General features: G+C 41.8%; 1 protein-coding gene across 2 annotated transcripts in view; it reads right to left on the bottom strand.

Moving 5' to 3' along the window:
- Fbp2 (fructose-bisphosphatase 2) overlaps positions 1–22248 on the bottom strand; it is a 29263-nt gene that overhangs the window by 5799 nt on the left and 1216 nt on the right. For both annotated transcript variants that reach the window (XM_004846078.3, XM_004846077.3), the window contains exons 2-5: positions 11745–11907; positions 10051–10143; positions 4940–5080; positions 2037–2174 (exon numbers count right to left, since the gene is read on the bottom strand). In XM_004846078.3, the coding sequence (XP_004846135.1) occupies positions 2037–2174; positions 4940–5080; positions 10051–10143; positions 11745–11907 (535 nt within the window). The remainder of the gene's footprint in view (positions 1–2036; positions 2175–4939; positions 5081–10050; positions 10144–11744; positions 11908–22248) is intronic.

Here is a 22248-nt window from a genome sequence, read left to right as displayed (position 1 = left end):
CTATGGAGTCCCTTAAAACATTTGCTCTGCTTTGCAAAACTGCAAAGAGTAGTTTTATTTTAGAACTTCAGTGTTCTTCTAGTCTTAGCAAGAATATTTAAACTGGGCTGTGAGTAAGGATATAAGAGAAAAATTGTTGAAAGAGTAGAGATTTGCATTTGGGAGAAAATAAAACAAAAATTGTACATGATCTTGAATATCTCCTGGGGCTCCAATTTTACAGTTATGTGAGCTGCATAACTAGATTCTAGAAAATCTCCTATGACTCTGCTGAAGTTTTGGGATGTGAACAACTAGAAAATTGTTCTGTATAATACTGATTCAGGAAGCCTACCCTTATTGCCAACCCCATGGAAATCAATATTATAGGAAAACCAGAGGCAAGGACAAGATAAAAAGAGAAAGGAGATTTCTTTTGCAAAATGGAATGATCTATTTCCAATAATGCATGATCGCTGCATATTGCACACATCTACGTGATACAAAAAATAAATAACTTTATAATCTTTATGTCCAGAAATGATTATTAATAAGATAGCAATTCTGTAAAGACATTTTATGGATATATACACATGTCCACGTGTATAAAAGCATGCACATACATATATTCACATGTATGTAATTATACTTAGTTCTGTCACCCATTTATTTCACTTAGTAATTTGTAGATATGTTTCACTATCAATAGATAAAGATGGACTTTTCAATGGAGAAAGAGACAGGCAGCATAATAAATCATCGTGTGGATGTCCTGCAGTATATTAACCAGCCCTTACTGATGGACACTTCAGTTGTTCCTTTCATTGTTGTTGCTATAGACAATGTTTCAATGACATACCCATGTACATTTATCTTTTTTTAAATTTGACTTATTAGTTACTTAGGGCAAATTCCTGGGGGAATTTAGGATAAATTGCTGAGTCAAAAGACATGGATGTTTACATTTTGAAATCATATTGCTAGATTGCCCTCCAAAAGGCTAGGACACTTAGGTTTTCACTAACAATTTATAAGAAGGCATATTTTTCCACACTACCGAGCACTATTTATCTTTCAAACCTTTGCCAACGCCCCCCCCCCCTTTGTACCAGAAATTGAATTTAGGGCCTCACATTTGCCCGTCAGGTGCTGTGCCGCTAAGCTACATCCCCGGTCCACCTTTGCCAGTCTCATCTGCAGACATGATACTGCAGTGTGATTTTAATTCTCATTGATTTGTTGGCATCTTTCCATCTGCTGACTGGACACATAGGTGTTCTATGTGACTTGCAGGATCATTCCCTTTGCCTGGAGTCCTACCTGAGGATTCATCCTTGTCTTGTTGAGTTATAAGGGTCCTCTTGTAGCAAGACTACTCACCTCGTGTCGGTCACATATGTGATAAGTAATTTTCCCCAGCTTGCAATTTACTCTCCTAAACTTCTTTTGCACAAAACTTTGCTTTTTGAGTGGTAAAATCTTTCTTTATGGGTTCTGGAGGGGAAATTTTTTAGTATAGGATCAGAACCACTCTGAAGCCATCTTCAAAGCTCGGAACTTGCAAATAATTTTGATTTTATCAATTTCAGAAGTCATATCCTGTTTCTACTGGCTCAAGACATCTGATAGGTTTGTGTGCTGTGGTACAATACCACCCTACAAAGGAGAGGGACAGGAAACTGTTTTTCTGAGAATGTGACCCTAAAAACACACAAAAAAGAAAGAAAAAAATTTCATAGAGCTTCCATTTCAGGCAGAAAAGCAGATCCTAGTATCCTTGACTGAATGCTACCCAGTCTCCTAAAATCAGCTCTCTGTCCTTGATGTTCATTGTGCTTCAGGGACAGTCTCACCAGCGTAAAACACAGCTCCTTTTCCACCCAATGAAAAAGGGTCTCTCTGGCCTCATGCCCTGGAATTTGGTAAGAAAGATTCACATGGACCATGACATAAAGAGTGGTGCCAACCTCTTTCATGAAGGCCCCCAAAGTCACCATCCAAACAGGACCCACTGAGACAGCATCTGCACTGCCACTGGCCTAAACTGCTTTACTCACCTCAGGGAATTTTTTCTTCTGTACATATTCGGTGGTAGCAGCATCAAAATACTTGGCATAGCCCTCGTTGAGGCTGAAAATCTTTCCTTTCTTCTTAATCTTGACATCTTTTTCTACCAGCACGAATTCACCAAGAGCCTAGAGAGATGATGAGAGACATCAGGAAGAAGAGAGATATCAGGAAACAAGCCAACAGCACACCTCGAATGGATCACAGGATATGAGAGGATGTAGGGGTGTGGGAAGGATCCAGGGGTCTTCTCTGGTCACCCTGGAAATTGCCCTGTGGTGTTTTCATGGGTGGTAGAAAGAATAGCCATAATACAAGATTGAACAGGAAGCTCAGAGAGCAATGGAATAGGAGGTATAAAATAATTCAAGGAGAAGGGTGTGGTGGTGCATGCCAATAATCTCAGTACAGGGAGGCTGAGGCAGGAGGATTGCTGTGAGTTCAAGGCCAGGCTGAACTACACAGGAAGACCTTGTCTCAAAACAAAACAAAACAAAAAATCAAGGAAAAATGTTTGTGGTCTTCTTTCTTTACTTCTGAGCCTTCCAACATCTTCGAGACTGCTTGCTTCTGAGAAACTTAGGTGTATTTATTCCCAAATTCTCATTCTGAGCTCAATGCTTCCTGGAAGATTTAGGCCCTCAACAATGAGAGAAAGAAGTTAAGGAATGAGTGGGCATGCAGTTTCACCATTCATTTGTGGTCTAGTTGTTTTATCTTAATGATTCTGTCTTAGAAACCATTAAAGTTCCTCAACCACTTCTGTGTGGAGAAAACAAGAAGTTCCTTACATCAGATTCTATGTTCACTCAGCCTATACAAATAGGTGGCAAAACCTCAAAGAATCCTCAGAGTGATTAATACAATTGTGCCCAGGGCTCCATCAGCCCTGCAATAGCCACTAGGGACATCTTCAGGACACCCCTCAGGATGCTCTTTATCTGGTTCTGGTGACAGCAGGCCCAGTGGACGTGACCGGTCTAGAAGCAGGCTGGTGTCTGGTTACTAGGAGGAAAATCAGGGCTGACGCATACTGAAGACCTTAGAATGTAAAGAGCTCCTGAGATGACAGCTCATGGCTGGCAGCTCAACTAGAAGATAGTGAAGGAATTCAAACTTCATTCAGAGAGTATAGAGATAAAGCCACCTGACCATGTCTGAAACAAGACAGTGAGAAGTACGTATACTCAGCAACTGCAAAAACAGCCTCTTTTCGCAAGGACCCGAGTTCGATCCCTGGTACCAAAAAAACAAAACAAAACAAAAAAATCCAGCCTCTTTTGCCTAGCATGAGTGGTCACTGCTTCTTTGCTGAGTCGCTGTCTTCATTTGAATCTTCCTGCCCCCTAGAAAGAAATGATCGTACTAGTCATCAGTTGCACCTACTTCTAGACAATATCCAATTCAGAACAGACCTCATTTTCCTCAGGTCTGCCTTGGAATCATCAAGGAAGGCCCAAGAGCTATGATGGTAAGCCCACCTGAACTCTCTCGGCATGGTGTCATATATTCCCCCTGGAGTGCAGGTCCTCTTTCCCAGAAAAATCCAACTTCCTTTTATTTTAAGTGTGTTCCTGATAATCTTTGGTTCATCAGCTTTAATAAGTCATTGTGGACATCTGTTGCTTTATTAGTCCACCATTGAGATTCGCCTCCTACGGGGCACCCACACTTTCTTTAAGGAATTGCTCTTTCAAGGACTATCATCTGGGTCCCTTTAACCCAAGGGCAGGCATGTGACTTAACCTGGAAAATTAGATAGTCTTATGCTTTGGGGCTTAGTAGATGCTCCATAAAAATTTATAAATCTAAATTAAACTGAAATACTGGGCTTTCCCGTAAGTGAATATAGGACTCTTTGACCAAAATTATTTGGCAAAGCAGTTCACAAATGTTTGACAAAGCATTGAGTATTTAAAAGAGAAATTCTATAATTTAAGAAATATTTCCCCAAATTTCTCCTATTTCTAATGTATACACGTAGGTTTGGGCTTTTTTTTTTTTTTTTAAACTTTCCCACCCTTCATCTAATTATTTCTTCCTTCAGACAGGATAGTGTAATTGTGTTTTTCATCTGCCCAGAGGTTGTGCTTCTTCCTTTTCTGTCCCCGATTCTGTCCTGTGAAAAGTGTGGAGAATGATACAGAACCTGAGAGGAACCATTTTTTATCACTGGGAAAGACACAAGTATCAGGGGAAATCCTCCACCAAGGGGGGCAGCCACTCTTTAGATTAATTGTAATGAAACAAAATATAAAATCCCACTGCTCAGTCACACTGGCCCCATTTATAGTGTCTGACAGTCCCCAGAGGCGAGTGGCAGCTATCAGGGATGCGGCAGAGTCCAGGATCCCTCTGTTACCACTGAGTGTTCTAGGGGCAGCACTGAACTGAGGAATCCATCGTCCAGTGTGGAAACGGGTGGCTTTGGGATTCTTGAATCATGATATTCCCATAAACCTGCACGTGAATCATGCCTGGAAAATAAACTTCTTTTGAAAAGCTAGACTAAACCGAGTGTGGTGGTGCTTAACTGTTATCCCAGCATTCTGGAGGCTGAGGCAGGAGGTTGCTTCAGGTTTGAGGCCAGCCTTAGTGAGTTCAAAGCCATGTTTTGAGACTCTGCCTCAGTAATTAATTAAATTTAATTAATGACTCACAGGGTGTGAGTTGATAAAACTGATGCTATGGGACACACACACATCCTCCCAGTGCCTTCCTTTGGACAGATGTCCTTAATCTTTTCACTGATGATGCTAACTCCCCAAACTAAGCTCTCTGGCTCCAAAACCAAGAATTAGGAATGAGCAGGAAATTATCCCACGGGGCAGGGATTCAGGCTCAGAAGCCCACGGTGTGCACCAGTGCTGATGCCATGGTCTTTGGAACCTACCGGGTCCAGCATGAAGAGGTCCACACCTTGCCCCGTGGAAAGCGCCACGAGGGTCGCACTGCCATATAGTGCATAGCCAGCGGCCACGATATTGCGACCAGGCTGCAGGGCGTCCTTTTCTGAAGGTTCTTCCTCTGTGGTCTGTAGGAAGGAAGAGAGCAACAGAAATGCTGTGCCTTATTGTCCTGGCTGGAGAGACCCTTAGCCCGAGGTCTGGGCATCTGGGCTCCTGGGGCCACCAAAGGAAGTGCCTTTCCAGAATGGGAAAACCTGGATAAACCCACTATGCTTAAACTGCTTCACCTGCTCTTCTTTACCTTTCCCCACGCCTCAGTCCTTATGTATTCCCAAAGCTCACCCATCCCCAGGAAGGCGTATTGGACACCACCTCTGCCGTCTCCACCTGCTTGGCCACCTCGTGGATAAACTCTTCCTCTTTTGCAAAACTGTCACTTCAGTGATTGGCATACTGTGCTTGGGCACAATAGGCCTGGCTTGGTAGCAATTTCAAACTGCGGCAAATGTATCCAGAAGAAACGAGGTGGTGTGTTCGTGAAGAGTTCTTTCTTTCTGTTTTCCAAGCACATTTTTCAGCATCCTGCTAAGGACAGCGCTCCAAGATTCTAAACCCACACCCCTCCTAATTGTCGCAAACCAGGCTCCTACTGACACCAAGATCTCAGAGCTCTGATTTTGTGCAGGCTTTGGAGGTAGCATTGTCATTTCCATTGTGCAAATGAAGAACTCAGAGGCTGCGCAAGTAAACATCTCATCCAATATCACAAAGCCCACAAAGCTAGAACATTCTGTGGCTCTCAACTCAGAAGCCCTAAAAACTAGAATCCCAGTGTTCTGACCTCCTGGTTTCCAGGTATGGCGGTGTAAACACTCAGTGTCTTCTTTGAAGACGCCAATCTACTTATTTGGATTAGCCTTCAAAGCCCGTGTTTCATTTAAAATTCAAGAGGGAAATCTCTGTGTTAAAGTTTAACTAAACTCAAGTGTGAGTAATCTATACTGTGAATAATAATATCTCTTTGTTTTTGAACCTATGAGTCTTAAGAAGATATTAAGAGGGGCCAGGGATTTAGCTCAGTGGCACCACACCTGCCTTGCAAGCACAAGGTCCGGAGTTGGATCCCCGGTACTGGAAAAAAAAAAAAAAAGAGATACGGCAGTGGAGTTAGAGGCCATTACTGACTAGGTATGCTTGTTTACCAGGTTTCTTACCTTCTCTGTGGTTCCACTGTTTGTCAGTGAAGAAGTGACAGCGGCACGTGTACCTGGCTCCTCAGGCTGAGGCGAGGCCAAGGGTACAGTGCACCGGGTGAGAACAGAGCCTGACTCTGAATCAATCAGCAGTCAAGAATATCAGCCAAGATGAGAAAATCAATATTTAAAGGCCCTCAAAGATACAACTGGGCGTCTTTTCTCAGAATTGCATAAATACTACACTATCTACTTCTTTCCTTTCCTTTTAGAATCAAAGCTGTGGAACTAACCTAGCTCAGTCTTGCTTAAACTTGAAACATAATCTTGAGCTTCAACACTGTCAGATATACTTGTCTGCTCCCTCAGCAGAAGTCTCCTTTTCTCTCCTTCCAGGGGGTTAGGGGAGAAAGGAGAAAGAGAGAGGATCACCGACCAGAAAAGCAAAATCCTCTGATATGTCCTCATGTGCGGCTGGTCTGGCATTTCACGACTAGAGTGAAATGGTGCCCTGATGCTTCTTTGCTTTTCTTCCCTGACAGTGAGCTTAGGCTAATTCACATATTTTTGCTAAAGTGTGTTTTCTGCTAAGCTTTTGACAGGTTCCTCCTAAAAAATCAAATTTTACCCCTCTCCCTTTAGAAAACAACCAACCACACGTATCTACAGCAATATGAATATCTACAGACCACACATTAGGCCACTTGGCCACACCTGATTCTATACTGAGTTTGTAATCTAGAAGGAGTGCCATGCAAGACACATGAGGAACACTTGATATGGTCATCTTCCTTGGTCTGCAGTTTTGCTTTCCATGGTTCAATCACCCACAGCCACTGGTGGTAGGAAAATACCATCATGGGTTGATGATCTGGGATCACCCAAAGTAGATAATCCTCCTGATGTACCAGGGGTCAGCAATGGCCTGATTCTATGTCACAATGTTACATCATTCATTGTACTCCATCTCATCACATGGCATCAGTCTCATCATCACATCGCCACAAACAGGATGAGAGCAATTAGATAATGTGAGTGACAGACCATATTCACACAACTTTTATCTCAGTATGTTGTTATAATTGTTCTATTTTATTATTACTTATTATTCATTCTTATTGTACCTAATTTATAAATTCAGCTTTATCATAGGTATACATGTACAGTGGACCCTTGACTTATGAACTCAATTATTCCCGAGGGCTGGTTGTAAATCAAGTTGGTCAGTTGAAGGCTCAGGCTCTCTACACAGTCTTCAAAGTCTCTCTCCTGTGTACAGGCAGATCTCAGTGTCCTTAGAGACAGTGGCCCAGGATTTCTCAGGTAACTGCACACAGGAAAGGATGTTGTGATGTTTCTTCCAGAACTCTTTAAGCATTAAATCTGTATCTGAGACCATCTGGAAGCACAAGTGGCCAGCATTCGGGTCATAACTCAGGACTTTGTAAGTGAAAACTAAAATTCTGGTCTTAACCCAAGTTGTTCACATGTCAGGCTGATCATAACTCTAGGGTCCATTGTATAGGAAAAAGTCTCGTACATACAGGGTTTGGTAATATCAACAGTTTCAGGCATCCACTCAGCATTTTAGAGCACATTCCCGGTGGATACCACGGGGGATGACTCTACAGATATGCAATCAGCATCAGATTTGTAGTATAGAATATAGATGCTCCTCCATGTGTGTGATTCAGAGTTTACTGGAGTGTGGTCTTTGGAGGTGAGCTCTAGAGCCAGCCCAGATCTTTACCAGGATACCAGCTCAGTGGTCCCTAAGACACCCAAGCACCCTGGATCTCCTTCCTGCTAACCCCAAGACGAAGCCCAGACACCCTGATTGCAGCCAGGGATGAATTCTGCACCAGGCTATGGCAGAACTGTGTAGTCTGTATTGGGTGATCTGTTGTGAAGTTTCTGGTCATGTTGGATGGTCACAAAACCAACCTGTAAGATCTCTGTTGTTAGCCTTGCCTGGTAAGCAGTGTGGTCCCAAAGCTATTTCAATTATCCAGAATCTGTGAATTTGTTGTTACATGGCAGAAAGGATTTTGCAGATGTCATTAGAGTTCTGGATTTGCAATAGAGATTACCCTGGATTTTCCACATTCAGTTAGCCCAGTTTAATCCAAAGTAACCCTAAGAACAAATAACTTTCTGTGGCAAGAGGTAAGCAAGATGAGGAGGTAGAGAGGGGTGTCAGAGAGATTTGAAGAGTGAGACAGTCTTATCCCAGCCCTTGCTGGCTTTGAAAATGAAGAGGCCACAAACAAGGACATAGGAAGTGTCCAGAAGCTGTAAAAAACCCCAGACTTTGGCCAGCAAAGAAACAAGGGCCTTCTGGTGCAACCATTGTGGAAATCAGTATGGAGATACCTCAAAGAACTAGGACTAGCGGTCCCATTTGACCCAGCTATTCCCCTGCTGGGTATCTTCCAAAAAAGAATTAAAAGAATCATACCACAGTGATATATGTGCACCCATGTCTATAGTGGCACAGTTTGTAATAGCTAAAGCTTGGAAACAGCACAAGTGCCCATCGACTGGAAACTGGATAAAGAAGATGTGGTTTTTAATAAAATGGAGTACTACTTAGCCATAAAGAATGAGAAACTAGAGACAGTTATAGCTAAATGGATACACATTGAGACGATCCTCTTAAGTGAAATAAATAGGACACACATGTGTAAATGCCTTATAGTTTCTCTAGTGTGAGAAACTGAAAGTGTAAATAAAGATTAAAATTATTAAAATGAATAATTGATAATTTGAAATAGGAAGAAAAGGTCCAAAGGGGTAAGGGTGGTGGGAGGGGAAGGGGAAAGGAAAGAAGGGAAAGGAAAAATTATGAGAAAAGGAAAAAATGGAAACAAAGTCTTTGCAAATAGGGAAGGGCGCACAGGGAATGGGGAAAAAGTAAGAACCAAGATACATCGTGTACAGGTACAAGCACCCAATGACAAATGTAAATGTACTGTATACCTAAAATGTACCAATAAAAGAATTTATGCAAAAAAAAAAGAAAGAAAGACACAAGGGCCTTGATTTTACCACAGAATAAACCAAATTCTCCCAGCAGCCTAAATAAGCCTGGAAGCAAAGCCCCACTTCCAGCCCCTTGATAAAAAGTCATACTGGATTTTGTTTTGATCTTGTCTTGTGGGAGCCTAAGCAGACAACCCAGCCAAGCAGCCTTGACTTCTGACTTTCAGAAGTGGGAGATAATTAGTGGATGTTCCTTTAAGTCTCTACATTTATGGTGAAATGTCAGGGCAGCAACAAAAAACTAATAAATACAGTAAGAGACAAGAAAGAAATGGAGGATGAACCTAGAACCTAACACAGTTTGAACATCCCTAATCCAAACATCTGAATGCTAAAATCCCCCTAAATCTGAAACTTTTTTGAGTGTCAGTGTAACGCCATGTGTGGAAAATTTCACACCTGATCTCATGTCACAGTCACAACCCAGGCCCACTAAAAATATTAAATAAAATGACATACAGGTCATGTGTAAAGGTGTACATGAAAACATAAATGAGCTCTGTGTTCAGATTTGGACCCCACCCCCAAGATATCTCATCATGTATATGCAATTATTCCAAAATCTGAAATCTGAAACATTTCTGGTCCCCAGCATTTGAACTAGAAATACTCAACTGGTACCATATCTGACATTTGTGTTCAACCCAGACATTCACTTTGCCATCCCAAGAATACAGGCAAGAAGTCAGGGGAGGAATTACCAATGAGAAACCTGAGGCAGCGAGAGAGGCTCCTGGTCGGCCTGCAGGGCCGTGTTTAGTTATGGAGGACGGAGAGTAGGAACCCAGAATTAGTTCTCAGCCCAGGTTCCCTCCAGAGACCCCCCCAGAAAGAGGCGTAATGTCAGCTGGTCTACTCACCTTCCTATAGATGGCAAATATGGTCCCAATGGAGGCCAAGCAGTCGATATTGGACGATCCATCCAGTGGGTCAAAACAGACCACGTATTTCCCCTGTATCACACAGGAAAAAACCACCAATCAGCTTATCTTCCCATTAGCATGGCTGTTGCTGCATGTGGAAGACAACTATGTCAAAAAGAAATTCAGAGAGCCAGGCACACTGGTGCATGCCTGTAACCCCAGTTCTTCTACTCTAGAGGCTGAGGCAGGAGAATTGAAAGTTCAAGTCCAGCCTGGGCAACTCAGTGAGATGCTGTCTCAAAATAAAAAGGGCTGGAGAGGTAGCTCACTGGTAGAGTTCCCTGGTTCAGTTCTGGAATTGGCACCATGCAATCAAGAGGTGGCAGCTTCAAGTGGTCCACAAAGGCAGTTATGTTTTAGGGACTACCCTTTCTGGGCCCATGCACCTGACAAGCGTTTTTCATCTTGCAGTATTTTTGCCCCAAATAACCGCCCAATTTAAGAAAATCTCAGAACATTCCCAGAGCCTCTGGGTCTGGTGCACAAACACACTAGGAAGTAAGAATATTCCTCTGGGTTTTGTTGCATCTCACCCACCAGTGTGATATGAACATCAGAAGGTAGACTCGGTGGGGTCCTGAGAAACCCATGTCCCCACATTTAGCACCCTGTCATCATAGGGAGCTCCTGCCAACGTTCTATGCAAGGAAAGCCCCAGCTGCTTTTTATGGGCTTCCCATGTGCGTGGCACTGAGGGAACAAACCTTAGTGAAGGAGACTGGAGTCTCCTGGCTAATTAAGCCCTGGTAATGAAATATCGAGAAAAATGGGACTCATTTCTTTCTCCACTCATATTAGTGTTCCCTGACTTTCTAATGAGTAATATTCTAGCTTCGTTTGAACTTTATTTCTTTTTCTTTCCATGCTTAGTCAGAGGGAGGGGGAAAGGGGATGATCCATAAATTTGGAAATCCTACAACCTCCCTGTGAATAATCCAATTTAGCCTATTCATTCCTTCACTCATGCCTGCAACTGATGGTGGAAAATGTCTAAGGTGGTGTGGTTTGGGGCAGAATACCTGCAGTCAGGGCCGATTCGTGGAGCTGTGAGTCTAGTGAAGAGGCTCGGTAACAGGGAACTCAACACTAACAGGATGTAGTACGTGCTCAGAAGAAAATCTCAGCAGGTGAGGGGTGAGAGACTGGTTGAGGCAGGTAATGTTAAATGAGAGGCTTGTTTAGAATTAAAAGATGGAGACACATAGAACAAGGGAGGGAAATGTCAGGCAGAGAGACTAGCAAGTGTCTCTGCATAGAGAGCAGGCATGAAGTGCTTTCAAGAACTGGCATGCGAACCTGTGCAGCTCAGGCCAGCTAGCGAAGACGGTGGGAGATTAGCCTGGACTCCACAAATCCAAACCCTCAAAAGATACCAGTGCCTATTACTGGTATATTAAATGAACACCTACCCACGAAGGCCTCTTAGTAAATCACTCTGATTTGTAGAATCATCTTTCACTAGGCAGCCTAATATTTCCAACTAAGGAAGCGTGCAATCTCTTGATTCCAGAAAACAAGTGTTAAGAAACGGAAGAAAATCCCTTAACTAAAAAGCAAGTTAACTCGATTTTCCCGGCTCCAGATCACCATCTACTGGTAAGGATGGGCACTGCAGCCCGCCCAGGACGCACCCTCCTCTCCTGGGAGGTGATGATGGCTTCTTTATTCTCTTCAGAGACCAGGACGCAGGTGCTGTAGGAGGACTGGAGCATGTTGATCACCAGAGCATTGGACAACACATCCAGTTTCTTCACCTCATCTCCCGTCACATTCACGCTTCCTGCGATTCCATACCTAAAGGACAAAAGGCCGAATAAAGTCACGGAGGAGGTTTCAACTTCAGCAAAGAATGCTCGGAGCTGAACACCACCACCAGGGCCCCCCTTTCCTTCGGCGTCTCCAAATTATGAATACTCAAGAAGTACATTATGCCTCACAGAGGTGACTCCTAACCTTGCTTTCCTGACACGTTGGGGACACTGTCATATTTCCTTCATCTCCCGAGATTAAGCAAAATTCAATCTTACTAAAATACAAACTTATTCCCAGCCCTGGGAGGCGGACCGGAAGGGAGAGTTTCTAAAACCAGATACAACGCTGCAATTAAGGACTCTAAAAATAAAGGATCGTGGCCTTCCAGCGCTGGAATTTCAAGCCTTTGTGGATTATCCTCAAGTAGAGTCCTGCTAGGTTGATTTAAAAATCTCCCTATGGTAGCTTGGTATTACATAAACAAAGAAAGAAATTTGGGGGCAGACTTAGCTAATAGAATTTGCTTTTTTACTACCATCCCAAGCAAGGTACGACAGAGCACTCCTATAAAAGCTCTATCGAGGCAAAGCCCAGTCCCCACACGAGTGTCAGGCACTGTAGAAGCTCTGTCCCCACGCTGCCGTGGCCTCTGGTCTCTCTCACCTCCTTCAGCCAGTCTTGGCCTCCAGAACCCCCAGCACACTTTCAGACTGATCACCAATCTTGTCAGCCTCCACCCACTCAGACCGTGACTCAAAGCTCATTTCTTGGAGAGGTCTTCCTTGGCCACCTATCAACAACAGCAACTCCCAATCCCAATGTCTTTCTAGTTTATTTCTCTCCCTCTCCCTGACAGAACCAGTTAGTGTTCATTTATTGTCTGTAATCTCCATAAAAGCATGGATTTCCCCCGTTTGGATGGTAGCTGAGTCCTTAGTGTCTCCACCCCTCTCTCCTCAGCAGTGAGGCCCAGTCACATCCCACCTGGACCACTCACACTCCTCCAGTTGCAAATGTCCTGTGGCCTGCAGCCCCCAGTGAGCTGTTCCTCTCCTTGCACCTTCATTCCTGGCCTGCTCCCACCCACTTCCACCGTGCCCCTGCACACTATGCTTTGCGCCCACTCTGACACTCACCCTCCTAAGCCCCTTGAAGAGTCCGTCATGTCCTCCCCACACCAGACACACCTGTCACCCCTCCTGTGCCGGCCCCATCTGTTCTTGGTTGGAGAGTCTTCCTGCTGTTGGCCCCTTGCTGAGGGCAAGCATGGTATCTTAACCATCTGGGTTTCCACAGTGCCCAGAGGCACAGTGGATGGTCCACACTGTGTTCACTGAATTACGAAGAAAAGATAGCCAGAATGTAATTTCCCCGCACCTCCTTGTTTTAATTAGGTTTATTTGATGAAGGAATCCCCAGGGGGTCCTAACCTTAGCCACAGTGGAGAGCCAAACCCTGATACCTGGCACTCTCCTCCCTGATTGACCACCTCCCCTCTTCAGCCCCACACCCACCCCGTCCTTGGAAGTCTCATGAACTGGGCCAGCAGCCTTGGAAAAGAGCACTGGTAGCCTGGCCTCAAAGACTGTACTGCCTGGTTCAAGAAAAAAGCTAAGCAAGCAAACAACAACAGCAACTTCTATAACAAACTGGGTCACTTTGCCTCTGCATTTGAGGGGTCCACAAACACAATTCTCTTGTTTAATCTTTTTTTTTTCTTTCTTTTTCCAGTACCAGGGAACAAACTTAGGACCTTGCGGTTTTGAGGCAGGTGTGGCACCACTGAGCTAAATCCCTGGCCCCAATCCACTTGTTTACTATGGAATCTTGAGGCTTCCTGAAGCTGGGAAATGAAGAGCTGTGGTGTGTAAGCCTGGGGTGGCCAGGCCTCTCCTTGCTTTGCAAACCATCACCACCATAGTCCTGCCAGGTCTATCCCTCTGCCTGCCCCTGCACCCTCCCTCCACCTCCTGCACAGCACTCCTCCTTCCTGAAAGACTGGAAACTCACAATGATCTGTAATTTCCCAACAGTTGCTTCAACTCAGATCAGGCATGAGTGTTTTCCACCCACAGGACAGCAGTGTCTTTAGCATTTTAACTAGCATTAATGCTCACCGACAACTTCTAAATGGAATGTTCTACCATCTGGGCAGAGAAAGCTATGGAGAGGCTTCCAGGAGTGTGCAAACTAGCATTCACTTCTCACAGTAAGATGAGGGGTGATAGGGATTTTGGATAACTTTAAAATTGTAGTTATCAAGCCCGTGCATAGAAATGTCTTCCGAAAAGGGGAAGCAGAGGAATAGGGCTTTAGGTTCCCGGAAAGTGGGAGGAATATGTGACAGTCTGAGTCTCACAGGCAGAAGCAAGGCTGCTCCAGGACAGAGGATAAGCTTTTCGCTCTCATAGACGCATTTCCAAGGGCCCAGGATCCCGGTTTCAACTGCGCAAAAGAAGTGGAATTTTGTCGCCCTGTTTCCAGGGCTGCGTCTGCCACCTAGCGGTCACTTGGCTGCATCGGCCAGACAGCAAATTTCTCCAGATCTGGACTACGACCCATGGTAATAATGGAACATCAACTGAACGTTTATTATGTGGCTGGCACTATAGAAATCGTCAATCACACAGACTTACTAACCCTGAAAACCACCCTACTGCTTAGGGGTTATTACTATTCTCTTCATCTTACAAATGGGTAACAGCCTAGCAGTAGTAGATCTTTGCCCATTGATCACGTTGTAGGAAAAGGCAAGTTAGATAAGCACCTTAATTATCTAGTTCCTAAAACCAGTTCGTATTGACACCCAACTACCACAAAGGCAGAGCTTTGAACAAATGAGTAAAAACTCAACCCAGGGAGCTGCTTGGCAGCTGGGAACCCTGCACGGGGAAGTCCTGTTAATGTGGGTGGATAATTGTGGGATGTCACCAAGGAAATTGCCAAATATGACAGTGCCCATATACAGAGAGAGACAGCGATGCTCTCCTAATGTCACTCAGGAATGGGGCAGGGCCATGTGCCTGCACCTCACACTCAGGAAGGCCCTTGGAGGCAAAGCTGGGTCATTATTGCAAGTGTGACCGCAGCCCATGGACAGGGCAAAGGCTGAGTGTAATACATCTTTGACCAGGGTCTCATTATTGAGTCTCACACCCTAATATAAATAACATCTATAATTATCTTATAATAATTAAATCTTATGATATAATATTTTCTGTTAAAGCACTACATTGCTAGGAATAAATATTTTATTTTTATTTTTTATAAAAATGTATAACTTTATTATCATTCACTAAACACACATATACAAAAATTAAAATTATTCAAAGAAAAGCAATGCAAAGGAAAAAACTATAATAATATTCAGATATAATAGAACTCAACCAAAGCAAAACTGAAAAGTACTTAAACATTTTTCCATATAATTAAAAAAACATCTCAAGCATTAACAAGACATCAAAGGATGTGATTTATTTTAGATTTACAAGACTAATATTGAACAAATAGTGGTCTGGAAAAAAATTCTAATTAGCTAGTAGACTCCACATAGGCCAAATTTTTTAAATTTAAATTTCAATACACTCATGTGATGCATGATGGAAATATAATCTGAGAAATATGTTATTAGCCAATTTCATCTGTGTGTATAGCAAAGTACCACACAGAGTGCCAACTTCTAAGAGCAAACTGAGAAAGTATACATCAATCACCTGTGATATTATCCAAATATGCAGTTAAACATGAGATACTTGAGGCTACCACTGGCATAGCAGCACACTGTTTTACAGTAAACTCTTTTATATAAGTAGGATTATGCTCTAAGGGATGAAAAGCAAAGCATGTTATGATAAGTACCTGAAACAGTAACAGTCATTTATCACACTATCGAGTACTGTGTACTGTACATAGTTGTATGTGCTTCTTCTGGAAACACACCCTTCTCTCTTTTGATCTCAGTGACTCTTCCTTCCCAACCCACTATGAGCTCCAGCCTAGTCTTTATCTACAATTCTTCCTATAGTTTAAAACACAACCTATATATGGATTCTTTCTAGATTCCAGCCTGTAACTCTGATCTCTGCCCTTCTCCTCCTGCCACCCCTACCCCTTTGGACCTTTTCTTCCTATTTCAAATTATGAATTATTCATTTTTATTATTTTAATCCTTATTTACACTTTCAGTTTCTCACACTAGAGAAACTATTTAGTATTTACACATGCGTGTCCTGTTTATTTCACTCAAGAGAATGGGCTCAATATGCATCCATTTAGCTATAAATGTCTCTAGTTTCTCATTCTTTATGGATGAGTAGTACTCCATTTTATAAAAAAATCACGTCTTCTTTATCCATTTTTCAGTTGATGGGCACTTGGGCTGTTTCCAAGCTTCAGCTACTACAAACTGTGCCGCTATAAACATGGGTGCATATATATTATATCGTTGTGGTATGATTCTTTTAATTCTTTTTTGGAAGATACCCAGCAGGGGAATAGCTGGGTCAAATGGGACCTCTAGTCCTACTTCTTTGAGGTAGCTCCATACTGAATTCCACAGTGGTTGCACCAGTCTGCACTCCCATCAACAATGGAGAAGGGTTCCTTTCTCCCCACACCCCCACCAGCATTTGTTATTGGATGATTTCTTGATAGCAGCTATTCTTTGTGGGGTGAGGTGGAATCTCAGTGTTGTTTTCATCTGCATCTCTCAAATAACCAGTGATATTGAACATTTTTTCATATACTTATTTGCTGCTCTTGCTTCTTTGTCTGAGAAATGTCTGTTCATTTCAGATGCCCATTTTTGAATTGGGTCTTTGGATTTGGGGGATTTGATCTTTTTCAGTTCTTTATATATTCTAGATAGTAATCCTTTGTCTGAGGTACAGCTGGTGAAAATTTTTTCCCACATTGTAGGTTGTCTCTTAGCTCTGTTGCTTGTTTATCTTGCAGTGAAGAAGCTTTTTAATAAGATGAGATCCCAGTTGTTGATTCTTTGTGCTAGTTCCCTTGCTACTGAGGTTTTGTTAATAAAGTCTTTTCCTATGCCAATGTCTTCAAGAGTTCTACCTGACTTATCTCCCAGCAACTTTACTGTTTCTGTCCTAATATTTAGATCTTTAATCTACTTCAGTCTTAGTTTAGTGCATGATGATAGGTATGGGTCTAGTTTTGATCTTTGGCAGGTTGAAATCCAGTTTTCCAACACCATTTATTAAATAGGCTATCTTTCCTCCAGTGAGGGTGGTTGGCTCCTTTGTCAAAGATGAGGTGGCTGAGTATGTCTGGAGTTGTTTCTGCATCTTCTAATCTATTCCATTGATCCTCAGGTCTGTTTCTTTGCAAGTACCATATTGTTTTTATCATAGTAGCTTTGTAGTATAGTTTCAGGTTGGGGATTGTAATACCTCCTGCCATGCCTCTGTTGCCTAGAATTGCTTTTGCTATTCTAGGTCTCTTCTTGTTCCAAATGCATTTTTGGATTGTTTTCTCTAGTTCTGTGAAGTATATTCTTGAAATTTCAATTGGCATTGCATTAAATCTATATAGTAGTTTTGGAAGTATGCCCATTTTCACTATATTGGTTCTTCCTACCCAGGAGCAAGGGATGTCTTTCCATTTTCTTATATCCTCCTCGATCTCCTTTTTCAGAGTGCTATAGTTTTCAGTGTAGAGGTCTTTTGCTTTCTTTGTTAGATTGATTCCTAGATATTTCATTTTTTTGGATGCTATTGTAAAAGGAATTATTTCCCTAATTTCCTCTCAGTGAGTCTATTATTTGTGTATAAAAAGGCTATTGTTTTTTGAGTGTTGACCTTATATCCGGCTACTCTACTGAATCTGTCAATCAAGTCTAGAAGTCTTTTGGCAGAGTATTTTGGGTCTTCTATGTAAAGTATCATATCATCAGCAAATAATGACAGTTTCACTTCTTCCTTTCCTATCTTTATTTCTTTTATTTCTTTCTCATTTCTAACTGCTGTGGCTAATGTTTCCAGAACAATATTGAACAGGAGTGGTGATAGTGGGCATCCTTGCCTTGTTCCTGATTTTAGCATGAAAGTTTTCAATTTTTGACCATTTAGTATGATGTTGGCTATTGGTTTTTCATAGATAGCCTTAATCAGGTTGAGATAAAGACCTTCTCTTCCAAATTTCTGTAGGGTTTTTATCAAGAATGGGTGTTGGATTTTGTCGAATGCCTTTTCTGCATCTATTGAGATGATCATATGGTTTTTGTCCTTGACTCTGTTAATATAGTGTATTACATTTATTGATTTCTGAATGTTGAACCATCCTTGCATCCCTGGGATAAATCCTACTTGGTCAGGGTGCATGATCTTCTTGATGACCCTCTGTATTCTGTTTGCCAGTTGCCTATGTTCATTAAGGAGATTGGCCTGTAGTTCTCTTTTTGGGTCTTTCCCTGGTTTTGGAATCAAAGTAATACTTGCTTCCAGGAATGAATTTGGAAGCCTTGCTTCCCTTTCAATTTCCTTGGTGAGTTTAAAGAGTAATGGCTATAGTTCTTCTTTAAATGTCTTATAGAATTCAGCAGTGAAGCCATGAGGACCTGGGGTTTTCTTTGTTGGTAAATTTTTTATTACATTTTCAATTTCACTCATTGTAATTGGGGTGTTTAGAATTTCTATATCTTCTTCATTTAACTTTGGCAATTCATATGTATCTAGGAATCTGTCCATTTCTTCTGTGTTTTTCATTTTATTAGAGTACAGATTCTCGGAGTAGGTATAGATGATTTCTGCTGTGTCTTTTGGGACTTCACCTTTTTCATTCTTAACTGCATGGATTTGAGCCTTTTCTTTCCTTTTTTTGATAAGGTTGGCTAAGGGTTTATTGATTTTATTTATTCTTTTGAAAAACCAGCTCTTTGATTCATTGATTTTTTGTATCATTCTCTTAGTCTTCATTGCATTGATTTCTGCTCGGATCTTTATAATTTCCTTTCTTGTATGAGATTTGGGTTTATTATGCTCTTTTTTTTCTAGGAGCTTGAGGTTCTGCATTAGATTATTTAACTGATTTCTGTTTTCCTAATATGGGCATTCACTGCTATGAATTTCCCTCATAGGACTGCTTTCATTGTGTCCCATAGATTCCTATGTGTTGTACTGGCATTATCATTTACTTGTAGAAACTGTCTAATTTTTTCTTTAATTTTCTCTGTGACCCATTGGTTGTTCAGGAGTGTGTTATTTAATTTCCATGTGTTTGTGGAAGTTTTGAAGTTTCTTATGTCATTGATCTCCAATTTTATTGCACTATGGTCTGATAATATACAGGGGGTAACTTTAATTCTTTTACATTTACTTAGACATGGCCTATGAGCTAGCATGTGATCTATTTTGGAGAATGAACCATGTGGAACTGAAAAGAATGTGTATTCTGATTTTGTGGGGTGAAACACTCTGTAAACATCTATTAAGTCCATTTGTTCAATAGCTTGGTTCAGTTCTAGAATTTTGTTAATTTTTTCTATAGATGATCTGTCTATTCGTGATAATGGGGTATTGAGGTCCCCCACTATAATTGTATTAGTGCTTATTTGGTTTTTCATGTCCATTGATATTTGTTTTGTATAGTTGGGGGCATTTGTATTTGGTGCATATATATTTAGGATTGTCATCTCTACCTCTTGGATTGTTCCCTTAACAAGGATGTAGTGACCATGTTTGTCTCTCTTAATTACTTTTGGTTTGAAATCTACTTTGTCTTCAAATAAAATTGCTACCCCTGCTTTTTTCTGGGTTCCTGTGGCATGGAGAACTGTTTTCCATCCTTTTACTTTCAGTCTATGAATTTCCTTTTGAGTTAGGTGTGTTTCTTGTATACAGAAAATTGCTGGATTTTGCTTCTTAATCCATTCTGTCAGTCTATTTCTTTTGATTGGTGAATTGAGGCCATTAACATTGATAGTTATAATTGATAGATATTGACTTATCCTTGTCATGATGTTTTACTATTGTTGGCTCTTTTATTTCTTATTTTCCCCCCTTTCCTTTTAGTGTCTTACCTTGCCTGGTGGCTTCCCTCTGTTGGGCCTCATGGAGTTGTGACCTTCATTGTTTTTTTCTAGGATGTTGCTTAGAATTGTTTGGAGTGCTGGTTTGGTGTTCATGAAATTTCTTAGGTGTTCTTTGTTGTGTAAGTATCTAATTTCCCCATTGATTTTGAAAGATAATTTTGCAGGATACTCCAGTCTAGGTTAAGTTATAAGTAAGTAAGTGAGGGGCATGCCCACCAGCCGCCCGCTCAGCTGCATGGGCTGAGTGGTCCCGGGCTGACAGAGCCCTGCCCAGTCCAGCTTGTTATGCCCACTTGCATCCAGGAGACTGTGAGGACCCCCCGGGCATGCCCACCAGTCGCCAGCTTAGCTGCCTGGGCACCTGCCACAACATGCTCCACACCCCATCCCGCCTCTGGCCTCTTGGCTGTACAGCTACCTGGTTCCACACTACAGAGGCGCAGAGGGACATAAAGGCCATTGTTCTGAGCTGCAGAAGTGAACAACAGAGAGATAGCCTCACTCAGGCTTCACTGGAAAACAAGCCCACTGGAAAAGTGAAGAGAATCTCTGCAATAAAGGCACAACAGACCACCATACTTGGTAAGTTGGAGGGATCATCACCTCCCATTTGAACCTGGACTATCTTCAGGAGAAAGGCAGCTGGAACCTGCAATAGAAACTTGCAGAGTTCAACCCTGCAGGAGGACAGGGAGCTCAACTTGGGACTTGCAACCAGAAATCTGCCTGAATCTCACGGGTCTATGACTGGCTTACTGAGACTCATTGACTTATAACTGCACACTGCTGCCCACGTTGTCTAGTGTGACAGCAGAGACATACCTTGAAGGAGGCCCTTCATTTTTCTTTTATTTGTTATTTTCAAAATTACCACTATTTTTTTGCTCTTATTTTAAATTTTTTTCTTCTTTTTCTACTCTTTTAAAATTTTTCTTTTTCTCTTTTTTCTTTTTCTCTTTTCTTTCTCTCTCTCTCTCCTTTGCTCCCTCGCTGTCCTACATTGTTCTTCATTTCCCTTTGTGTTTCTGCTCTCACCCTAATTCATACTTCTTTATTTTTCTGTTCTTCTCTTTCATTCTCTCGCCTGTGCCCTCTGGCCTTACTGCTAACCTTCTCCTATCCCTCTACTTACCTATTCCTCCATCCCCAACTCCTTCTAACTCCCCATCCCTAAGGGTAAAGTTGCTATATTGAAGAGTTTATTCACTATAAACATATGTTGGGTTGGTCCTTGATCTTGATTTAATTCACATAGTTAAAGGTGATAGGTTAATAACTACCACAAATTGTCATTTTCTAAGAGGTACTTGATGCTATTGTGTTGATTGTATCACTTGGGCTAAGGTGTTGTGATTGATCTAATCAGCTGTCCTTCCTGGTATAATGAAAATGAGATAGCCTCAGAGCCATTAGAGAATCAAAACCTAAAGACCAGCTATACCTGGAAGACACCTGTGAGAAGCAACCATTCCATAAGTGTTCTAAATACATCAACAAAGATACTTACAAGCAACTTCAAAGTATCAACCCAGGAACTAAACCAAGGACAGTACCAAAAACAAAAATGAGAGGACATTTCAGCAAGGCACAAACTCAGACTTCCACCCCACAAAAGGCAAATTCTGGGGGAAATGAGGTGGAAAAGTCTGATAATCAACCACCTGAACACCCTGAACTGATAGCACAAGAAGTAACAAAGCAGATGCATGAGGCTCTAGAAAAATTCAAAGCAGAAATAATTTCCCAGATAACTACAGAGATGGTGAGCAGAGTGAAAGACATGATTAGAGGCTCTAGAATAGAAACAGATAAGAAAATAGATGAGATCAGAAACATGCTGGAAGTCATGAATGCCCAGCGTAAGAAAGAAATGGAATCCATGAAACAGATTCAAACAGATATTCAGGAGATTAAAAACTCCATTGAAAGCACGCATAGCAGATTAAGGGAATCTGAAGATAGAATATCAGATATAGGAGAAAGGATTGTGGTTAAGGACCATGAAAACAGAGATTTCTTAAAAATAGTAAGGGACCATGAGAAATCAATCCAGCAGCTGCTAGATGATGCAAAGAAGAATAACATAAGACTGATAGGAGTCCACGAAAAAACAGGAGAAAGTACAATTGACATAAAAAAACTGTTCACAGAAGTAATAGTAGAAAACTTCCCAGACAGAGGTGGAGAATTGGACATACAGGTAAGTGAGGCATATAGAACTCCAACTAGCCGTGATCAAAAAAACTATACCTAGACATATAATAGTCAAGATCTCAGAAACCCAACGGAAGAACAAAATCCTACAGGCAGTTAAAGAAAAGAAACAAATCACCTAT

This window comes from Heterocephalus glaber, unplaced genomic scaffold (genome assembly GCF_053883595.1).
Source record: "Heterocephalus glaber isolate CG9 unplaced genomic scaffold, H.glaber_assembly_v1.0 deba00000594, whole genome shotgun sequence".
Lineage (NCBI taxonomy): Eukaryota > Metazoa > Chordata > Mammalia > Rodentia > Bathyergidae > Heterocephalus > Heterocephalus glaber.
The sequence above is the reverse complement of the archived record's forward strand: the minus strand, read 5'-3'. Positions and strand labels throughout refer to the sequence as shown.